Source organism: Micropterus salmoides, unplaced genomic scaffold (genome assembly GCF_014851395.1).
Source record: "Micropterus salmoides isolate LMB-PRFRI ecotype aquatic unplaced genomic scaffold, ASM1485139v1 Ms_hic_scaffold_16, whole genome shotgun sequence".
Lineage (NCBI taxonomy): Eukaryota > Metazoa > Chordata > Actinopteri > Centrarchiformes > Centrarchidae > Micropterus > Micropterus salmoides.
This window is the reverse complement of record NW_024040707.1, coordinates 8,984,295-8,994,456: the sequence shown is the minus strand read 5'-3', so window position 1 is coordinate 8,994,456 and position 10,162 is coordinate 8,984,295. Positions and strand designations below refer to the sequence as shown.

At 40.9% G+C, this 10,162-nt stretch overlaps 1 protein-coding gene across 1 annotated transcript; it reads right to left on the bottom strand.

Moving 5' to 3' along the window:
* Positions 1-242: 242 nt before the first annotated feature.
* nr4a1 (nuclear receptor subfamily 4, group A, member 1) lies at positions 243-5,622 on the bottom strand. Its single transcript, XM_038723666.1, has 7 exons — positions 5,480-5,622; positions 3,821-4,620; positions 3,549-3,678; positions 3,298-3,461; positions 3,000-3,202; positions 2,681-2,859; positions 243-1,323 (listed from the first exon to the last, which is right to left on the bottom strand). Exons 2-7 carry the CDS (start codon positions 4,607-4,609, stop codon positions 1,067-1,069), a joined length of 1,722 nt encoding a protein of 573 aa, XP_038579594.1. The 5' UTR covers positions 4,610-4,620; positions 5,480-5,622; the 3' UTR covers positions 243-1,066.
* Positions 5,623-10,162: the final 4,540 nt, after the last annotated feature.

Here is a 10,162-nt window from a genome sequence, read left to right as displayed (position 1 = left end):
CTGGGAATTCCACCGGCTTCTAAAAAGAGACCAGTACATAACTGGGAGGGAGGTGGACGGGGGTACATTTTTCAGAAGTATGTTCTGATCTGTTGCCACAAGGAGAAGTCACACTTGACTCAGGCTTACTACAGCCTGCTGGCACAGCAGTTTACTCAGCACTTCCATACAATGGAAGAATAAACAGTACATAATTCAATATATTCTAAATATTCAGAGTACAAATGACAAAAGCAGTTGGATTATGCAGTTTAAAACTTTATTTCATGTTTAGCTGCAGTAAAATATATCTTCTTAGTATGTAAAAATAACAGGCCCAAAACACAATTACATTTTCACCAGCAGGTTTAGAATAATTTACAGACCAGTGTATAAGACCATACTAGATGATAGACAGTATATTAGCTGCTCAGTGTCTATTCATGATACATGAATGATACTATTGAATAATTCTGTAGGTTTAACCTACTTTATTAAATATAAAGCAAGCTGGAGGTTTGAGTTATCACTGCTTTGGATGGTGAAGTGTGTGGACTCAGTTTGGGGGCTAGAAAATGTGTTTGATTGACAAAGTGGTTCTTGAACAAGTATTTAATCTGAACACACATTTAATGATGACCATTTTTAATACTCAAATCACAACAACAGATTGTTACAAAAAAGCTAAATTATTGTGCTCGTTATATTTGGGAAATGATGGCGCAGATATTTTTTGTATTCAGTTTGAACTTGTTTGGAAAGTGCAATCATCTTCCTTCAATCAGAAATGGTTCCATTCATGGCACCTTGTTGTATGTAAACAGTCACCTTTTGGTCCATGAGCTGACCTGTCTAATTCCATCTGGAAAGTACACAATATCCTGGAAACACAAACTAGAAAGAGAGCAGTTCTGTAATGACTTTGTAATTCAGAAATAGCCCTTTTCCTCTGGAGCTGCACAATCCCTTAGGATTATTGTCCTTCTTAGTTTCTTGCCGTTTCACTTAATACTGCCTGAAGTATTAGTCTTCTCTTTGGCTCTCATTTAAACTCCAGATTTTATATCACAGATGGTCGATCTCACATTCAAAATGGAAGCGTATCCATGAAGATTTTGTCCACAATTGGTGGTGGTGGAACGAGATCTTCTAATTTAAGGTAAAAGATACGCTGGAGCCCTTGAGTGCACAGAGTCCTGAGCTCAGGCAGCTTTCCAAGAAGTCTGGACAAATAATTGGGCCGCAAAGAGTCGGAGCCGCAGCCAGAGACGTGATCTTTAAGGCAGGTGATGAACTGATTCTGCAAGTTTTCCACACGTGCTGGCTCTTTAAGACCATGTCGGTCTGCAGAAGAAAATAACATATTATGTTAGAGTCAAAGTGAGCCATATGCTTCAATATTTTAACTTTATATAACACACAAAAACACACACTGATAATAAACAAGTTTTTAATCTTAATTTTAAGGGCTGCAACTCTGGGTTGTATTTGGAAACGCTTTACACAACACATTAACTACCTGAACAAAATTGTAAATGCAAAACTTTTGTTTTTGCCCCCATTTATCATGAGCTGAACTCAAAGATCTAAGACTTTCTCTATGTACACAAAAGACCAATTCCTCAAATATTGTTCACACATCTGTCAGAATCTGTGTTAGTGAGCACTTCTTTGCTAAGATAATCCATCCACCTCACAGGTGTGGCAAATCAAGATGCTGATCAGACCGCATGGGTATTGCACAGGTGTGCTTTAGGCTGGCCACAATAAAAGGCCACTCGAAAATGTGTAGTTCCATCACACAGCACAATGCCACAGATGACTCAAGTTTTGAGGGAGCGTGCAATTGGCACGCTCAGAGCAGGAATGTCCACCAGAGCTGTTACCCGTGAATTGTGCATTTCTCTACCATAAGCTGTCTCCAAAGGCGTTTCAGAGAATTAGGCAGTACATCCAATCGGCTTCACAACCAGAGACCACGTGTAACCACACCAGCCCAGGACCTCCACATCCAGCATCTTCACCTCCAAGATTGTCTGAGACCAGCCACCCAGACAGCTGCTGCAACAATTTGTTTGCATAACCAAAGAATTTCTGCACAAACTGTCAGAAACCACCTCAGGGAAGCTAATCTGCATGCTCATCATCTTCATTGGGGTCTCGACCTGACTGCAACTTGTACAATACCCATGCTGATCAGCATCTTGATATGCCACACCTGTGAGGTGGATGGATTGTCTTGGCAAAGGAGAAGTGTTCACTAACACAGATTTTGACAGATTTGGGAACAATATTTGAAAGAAATAGGTAATAATTAATGTTAGATCTTTGAGTTCAGCTCATGAACACTGGGGGTAAAAACAAAAGTGTTGCATTTATAATCTTGTTCTGTGTATATTAAGAGGAATTATACAGTGCTACATTGGACACACACACAAGTGTCAGCGGTGTTAGTGCAGCTACATTGGAACAGTTCCTTGGCCTTAAATGTAAACCTGCATTGTGGTTATGTTAAGACTGCTGTGATATATTGCGTCTTCTCTGTATTATACGTGAGGTCGTGTCAGTCCTGTGTTGTGTAACTGCCTTGTCCATACCAATGAAACCAGACCCCTCGTGCAAACTGTTGTCCTTTGCTGAATAAAAATATCTGATATCAATCTAAAGTTAGATGTGTTAAAAGGATGACTGAAGCTTTTACCAGTGATTATGACCAGGGCTGTGAGGCAGGAGAAGGAGGAAACGTCTAGCTTCATGCGATGGAGGGTTTGAGAAAACTCTAAGATGGAGTCAATCCAGTTCCCAAAGCCTCGGACACATTGCGATTTGTGAAGCACAGCTCCATTGCAGAAGATGAGCTTATCTATATCAGGACTGGAACTTCAAAAAGAAAAAAGAATATTTGTTGATTTTATGCATCTAAGTAGTATACTAAACATGATTAAATTAATCTGTTACATTGTCAATTTATTGCTATTGCCTAATTCTATAGCAAAAGTTTGGTAGGGAGCTGCCCTCACCGATATGCAAGACGCAAGATGAAGAGCTCAACAAATGCAGATTCCAGCAGCAGTTTCTGGTCTTCTGAGCAGAACTCAGAGAAACCTGGGATGCTCTTTGCCCACTTCCTGATGACCTCCATGGAGGCTGTGAGTAAGTCGTAAAATCGTTTGATGTCACTGGCATCCTCTTTCTGGTTCTGACTGACTTCTATCTCTTTGTACTGAAATTGCACACAGCAGAGAAGTTCAAACAGATGCTTAAAGGGGTAATCGGGTATTCCCAAAGAATTTCCCAAAGAGGGATTTTATTTTTTACCTCGGAGTAATCCAGTTTCCCAACGCTGGGGTTTGAGTCGATGTGAGCCCTCACAAGTGAAGCAATCATGCTCACTGGAGACACAGTGTTTGTCACATCCTGGGTAACTTTGGGCTTGGAAGGCAAGCGGCCTCTTCGTCCTTTCAGGCTATCTGTTCTCACAACTGGAAAAAAAATGGCGACATCAACTGTTACTGTTTTAGTTCAGCGCCACTGTCCCATTTCTACCACCAAGTTTGTACCAAACTTACCTTCCCTCACCATGCCTACAGATAGACACTTCTGGAAACGACAGAACTGGCAACGATTCCGCCTTCTCTTGTCCACAGGACAGTCCTTGTTTGCAAGACAAACATACTTGGAATTCTTTTGTACTGTCCGCTGTGAAATAAAAAGAACAGTCACTCTAAATCTGTCAAAAAGAGGCACAAAATATACAGTTGGATCACGCATTCAGTCACATTTTTTCCATCTCTGTGTAGAAATAGATTAATTCATGCATAGACAAGTCAGATTTTAATACCTTGAAAAACCCTTTACATCCCTCACAGGTGCGAACCCCATAATGCTGACAGGAGGCGTTGTCCCCGCACACAGCACAGCAGCCCTCATTTCCGCCTGGACTTTTTAACTTGGGTGATAAGCTTCCATCCAGCTGGTCAGTGTTATTGAGGCTATGTGCATGCTCCATCACCAAGGCAGGAAAGTTCAGTACTGATGGGTGAGGGTGGGTCAAAGAGAAAGGATCCTGCTCTCCTAAGTGTTGTTGACCTATGTGAGTCATATCCTCCACAGAACCTGAGCCAAAAGTGAAGAAAGAGGGCGCATGTGGCACTGCGGTCTCCTCTGCCGGCCAATATCCTAGACCGGGTGAGTATGGCCCGAAGGCTGAATCCCAGTTGGACGCATGCTGACTCTGGAACCCGGGGGTTGAAGGGGACGAGGCTGATGCGGGGCTGCCGAAATAATCTGATCCAGCAGGGGACACATCCTCGTCTGGGTAACTGAGAGTGAACGCTCCAGGGTAGCAGCCGTAAACCTGGAAGTCATCCATCTTGAAGGGGGTCTCCTGTCCAGACGACGGAGTGACGTGGGCAGGGGCTGCAGTGAACTGACATGAATATGCGTCTAAGTCGCCCGCCTGAGTGCCCACCAGAGAGCTGATGTTTGGCAGGGATGAAGCAGAGAGGTGGTCCTGTGAGCTGCTCATATTGACAACCGGCCTGGAGATGAAGTCTGCGGTTTGAAGCTCCGAGCTGCCAAGATTGCTCTCATAGAGCGGAGAACCATGCTGGGGGTGTATGCAAGTCATGGCTTTCAAGACTGAAAAAGATGCAATCAAAAATGTTAGAGCCAAACAAGCTTGTTTTCCAGATCTGTATCTGAAATTTCCAAAGCCATGACTGAATTAAGTTGCTATGGGTCCCTGTGGCAAACATTTGTGGCTTGCCCTCATTTACCCTCTTTCTGTGCACTGTATTTAATATTTCTGTGCTGGAATACTGTACAGGCCCAGGTTTGCTGTATGGTAGTTAAGGCTTCAAGATAAGGTAATAATGCAGTGCCCTCTGTAAGTTGTTATGTCAGTTTATATTATGCTTTAATGCATATCCCCAAATACTCAAACAAAGTTACATTTTTAAAGTTAGATTTAAATGTGATTTGACTGTTTTTTCTTTTCTTTCTTTCTTTCCTTCTTTTTTTTCTCTTTCCCATAAACCAATTGCCATACAGTATACCGGAGGGTAAACCAGACAGCCTTGCCTCAAGCAAGACAAACTGCATAGAAATGAACAAGCATCCTCATCCTTATCATTACTATACAGTAGGTAAATATGGTAAGCTGCACATGCCTGCAAGGTACACCAAGTGGGGTTGACTTTTAAACATGGGCACAGTGCCATGACATGTTAAATATGGTAAACACTGGGACAGCCTCCCTGGTGCACTTTAATTTCCAAACTTTCCATTTCCAAACGTTTTGGTACAGATATAAATAGATGCCAAAATACTATATAGCCTATTTATGCAAACACTTTGCTTTCTGAGCAAAAAATGTGGGAGGGGCAGCTGCTTTCTGATCGATTTACTAATTTCCGAATATAATACGAGTATTTAAAAATAAGTCAAGGAGTTTCCGCATTCATTTCTACTGTATTAAAAAAGCATAAATATATCTTACCTGTTAGGTGCGTCTACAAGTGTTTTGAACAGTCTGTACTCCACAAACGACCGTAAGTCATCTTCAGTGTTTCCCAGCTGACGAGAGAGTCCCTGCACTCGCAACTCGGCAACAGTTTTATACTATTACTTTATTGTTCCCGTGACGCCAGAGAAAGGTTTCCATACAAGGCTGGTCGGTGGGCGGGGAGATTTCCAGTCCCCGGCCAATCACAGCGCGCGTTCAAGAGAATAGACGCTCAATGACGCACTCCGGGATTCCGTTGACGCGCGTACAGTGAAGAACCGCAGCATTGTCCTCCTGAAACACACACACACAGACACGCGCGCCCAAATTATACTCGATAAAGCTGAATTTAACTTGAGGCAGAGTCTGCCAGCTCAATATATCAAGTCTGCCAGTCTGCGCGGTCACTACTGAATTATATAAATTCACACAAGTGTCTCTTTGTTGTGCAGTAGAGAGTTTTGCTGATAAAATGGAAAAATATGATTTTACGATTTATAAACAGGAAGTCACAGCAGATTAGACGTTTTTCTATTTATAGAAGAGAAAAAAATGCATTCCTGTTGTCTTATGGAAATATTGCTTTAAACTGTTTTTTTTTTGTTTTTTTTATCTGATATGGTGTGTACCAAAGAATAGATGACAAAAATACCAGCACATGCTTTATACAGGGAAGGAGTTGGGTAAAGTATTGAACTCTCCCAGGTCTCCAGAAGTCATGGGGTCAATAACCGCTCTTAGTTAACTATGTGTGAACTGGTTTGTGGTAGTTTAATTTATCAATGTATTTGAATATGCATCAAAAAGCACTGTATCCTCTAACATGAGGGCCTTAAGGTGGGTGTCTGCCAGAGGATCCCTTTGTCAAAATATTGCTGATACGCTTTTGTTATCTGAATTTTGTGCTTCTTTATCACACATTCTTAAATTAATTTTTGTTTAAAATTACCACACAAAATCTGGGACCAGGTAGTATTCCAGCATAGAAAAATGATGCACATTGCACAGAGTGGGAAAAACAAGTATGGTGTTCAAATTATTGTGTCTACCTCTTATATGAGGTCCTGTACAAAGCTATAATGAAACACATTAAGACATGTTGATTACTGTCATTCAGAAACCTACATTTATTACATTTATTTGCACACTCATAGTCTTTGGAGGCCTTTTGTATGAACCCACAACTCCACTTCTGTTTCCACCTGGAGTTTGGTTTTTCTCAAACAATTATTTTACCCACACTAATGATCTCTGTCCCTGAATGTCATTCATAACACCATGCTGGCCTCATGTGAGAGAAAGAGCTTTTCACAATCTGGTGCAACAGAGGATGCAGCCAGGCCACACAGACACACACACACACACACACACACACACACATCAAGCTGAAATTGTGATTTAAAAAATGCTGTATACTTTTATTAAAGGGAGCTCTTAACTCTTATTTGTTGATGGGAGCAGTACAGTACCTTGTTTTTGCTGCCTGTTTAATGTCATTCTTGCAAGAAGATCAAGAGTTATATGGCTGCCATCGAGTTCAAGACAACATTCTTGGACGCCGGACGGTACACATTTTTGGCTCCTGAGCCACTCGTTGCTGTCTGCAGTCGAAACTAATCACCGTCCAAGTGAAGGGCTTTACCCCCCTTGTGAATGACTGGGCTTCTGTGATGTCAGGCCAGCACTGGCTGGGTCTTTCTGCGTCTGCGCGCATGTCACTAGTTATCTGATATAGGTTATTGAACACAGGGCGCATTTTCACAACAAGAAACTGTCTTTGGATCTCTTTTGGGTGCAGATTCAGATGAAAGCGAACAACTTCAAGATATTTGCTGGGAGGACAGTTGTTGTCAGTTGTGATCTGTGTGTGTAGTGGTTGTCAGAGTTTGGACGTTATAATGTGATGTCTAAGAAATGTGGTCTTTCATGTGCAACTGGTCAGACACACATTCTTGTTATGTATTACCACATGTATATAGCCAGAGCTCCACCCACCATCACCACCTGTTGCTCCTCCAGAGTGCTATTTTTGAGTTGTAAAGATGTTTGTCATTGTGTAGAAGCCCAAAGTAGTCATACCATGAAAACACGCCTGTGTTCATTTCTGATGAGATTTCTCCAGCTTAACATCAAATTTAAAATCCACTATCGGCGGCTAGTTGAACTGTGGGGGATCCATTAGGGAGGTCTGCATTGTAATGACATTGATAACAAAGTTTTTTCATCTGATGAATTTACAGTTACAGCTGTTACACCCGGAAGGAAAGCTGTCTATCAGATCGTAGTTTGCATACAGATATAAATGAGGCAGTGATGATGCTATGAGCTGACCATCTTTTTCCAAACTTGAGGGGTTTCCATAGTTTATTCACAATTATTGTTGATTGAAGTTAACACAGATTAAGTATAGGTCGTATCATCCATTCATTACCAGTTATACTCAGTGTATGGACACCCTCCAGGGATGGGTCACATTTCCTGTTCTATTTAGATGGTATTGTGAGTGTTATCGTATAGAATATTCTGATATCTAATATAAGGCAATCTATTAGTGCACCGCTGAAAAAGAAAGATCTGTGAAAAAGTGCAATGAAAGTGATCTTATCTTGAATATGAAGAGGATAAGAACAAGCCTGTGGTTGACCTAACAAAATCCATTATGGCGCTTTTGTCTCATACGTACCTCAGCATTGACACTGAGCGAAAACACACTGAGAACATGACGGGAATTCAGCAACACCTGCCGCTTTAGTCCATCTACGAGCAGTCTGTTTTATAACTTGCAGATAAATTTGTGTCTGGCACAACTCGTGTTCTGCACCACAAATATCAGATTCTCCCAGGGGGTAGAACATCGGGAACTCCAGCACAAGGTCATTGGGTTCAAACATGCCTTTGTGCCCACTGGCTTCTTCGTGCTAAGTAGTCACATTTATGCTTTTATGGGTGTCCAGGGTGTGGATTGTTTGGATCCCTGCAACATGATATGAAGTCAGGTTTGTGTACATGTGTGATCATTTCTTTGTGTGTGTGTGTATCTGTATGTGTTTTGCTGTGTGTTTTATTTATGTGTGCACTTGATGTAATATTTAATGTTTATGGAGTTGTTCTTATACACTGAGTGTCCTGAAATATAGAAACAGCTGTATGATGTAAAGCAATGCAATGCAAAAGCCTTGCTTTAAAAGTTACATTTTAGTGAAGCCTACTTGACTCAATCCAGTGGTATATTCAGAAGCTGTACTTTGTGGTGGTCACTAATTTTCTGGTGGTCACTCAGTGTATTTTAAAAAGCAGCATCAACAGATGTCAATGACATACAGCTGAGTCTAAAGTCACAATGCTCTATGAGGCTACGCACAGTAGTGCTTTGAGCTGAATGCCAACATCAGCATGCTGACATGCTCACAATGACAAAAATGCACATTTCATGCAGCTTTAAAGTTTAAAATGTTCACTAGCATAGGTTAGCGCATTACTCAAAGTAGCCTACAGCTGAGGCTGATGGGAATATTATTATTTTTTGAAGGACAAATTAAAAGTCTGACCTGATGATGACGCTGGAGGAAAAGTTAAGTCATTAAAACTCATCCTACAGGGAGCATGATTGTCATGGAACATCATCCAACAGTTGTTGAGATATTTCACTCAGAACCACAAATATCAACCTCATGGTGGCGCTAGAGTCAATGGATCTCCAAAGACATTAGGATTCATCCTCTGGGGACAATGAATGCCTGTACAAAATATTTCACATCAGTCCATCTGGTAGCCTAGTTTATGAGATATAGGACGTTTTGGACTGACTGACCGAATTACATTGCCATCCCTAGAGCCACTCTGCTAACATGGCTAAAAGCTAAGTAATTAACTCTGCTGGAGGGATGGAAAGCCATTTTCCTAAAAGATATTCACCCATTTGGTGTTTTGAAGATGGTTCTGAAGAGAGTACTCCAAAATCTCCCACTAGGTTGAGATCTGGCAACTGTGAAGGCTGTAGTAGTAAATAATTCACATAATAAAAATATTTTTTGTGACCACCTATGGAAACATCTGCATTCATTTTATTTCTCAACTGATTCTTTCACATATTCATGTTTTTCCATTAATTTGTCACTAGTTTGTAAATCCCCAGTGGAGACAATTGACTTTATTATATCTGTTGTGATGTATCTTGGACAGTTTGATCTGGTCTATTCTAATTACAAGAATAAAGAAAGAAAGGCATTTTTGTTAATGTTAACACTCCTGTGTTAGAGGCATTAACAAAAATGCCTTTCTTTGACACTTCATTAAAAATATTCTCACTAAATTTCCAATCACATTGTTGTACTGGTAGACACTATATCATAGAACAAAGATACATATGAAACAAACATGTGAAAGCAAAAGAAAGTCTGCACACAATGTGAGGGATAATCTCTCTGACCCCTTCAATACCACAATATGGAATCTGTTGCAAAAACCAGAATTTACAGACCATGAAATTGACATATTTGGAGAAGCTGCTGTGCCCATGACGGAAACATGACTAGGTCTCCTTGTGACTCTTCCTCTTTTCTTTTTCTTTTTTTTACAAAACACATGATACAGTTTTCTATCGCTCCACAAGTCTTAAGTCACCACTGTCCTTATCGGGTTCCACTTTCCTGTCTCAAATGAAAAAAGGCACACACA

Bases quoted from the DNA above. Each gene is read 5' to 3' on its own strand.
- nr4a1 (XM_038723666.1), bottom strand. From the start codon at position 4,609: ATGACTTGCATACACCCCCAGCATGGTTCTCCGCTCTATGAGAGCAAT. The intron at 3,679-3,820 runs GTATTAAAATCT...TTTATTTCACAG, and splicing joins GATGTAAAGGGTTTTTCAAG to CGGACAGTACAAAAGAATTC. The intron at 2,860-2,999 runs GTGAGGGCAGCT...TTCTTTTTGAAG, and splicing joins ATCTTGCGTCTTGCATATCG to TTCCAGTCCTGATATAGATA.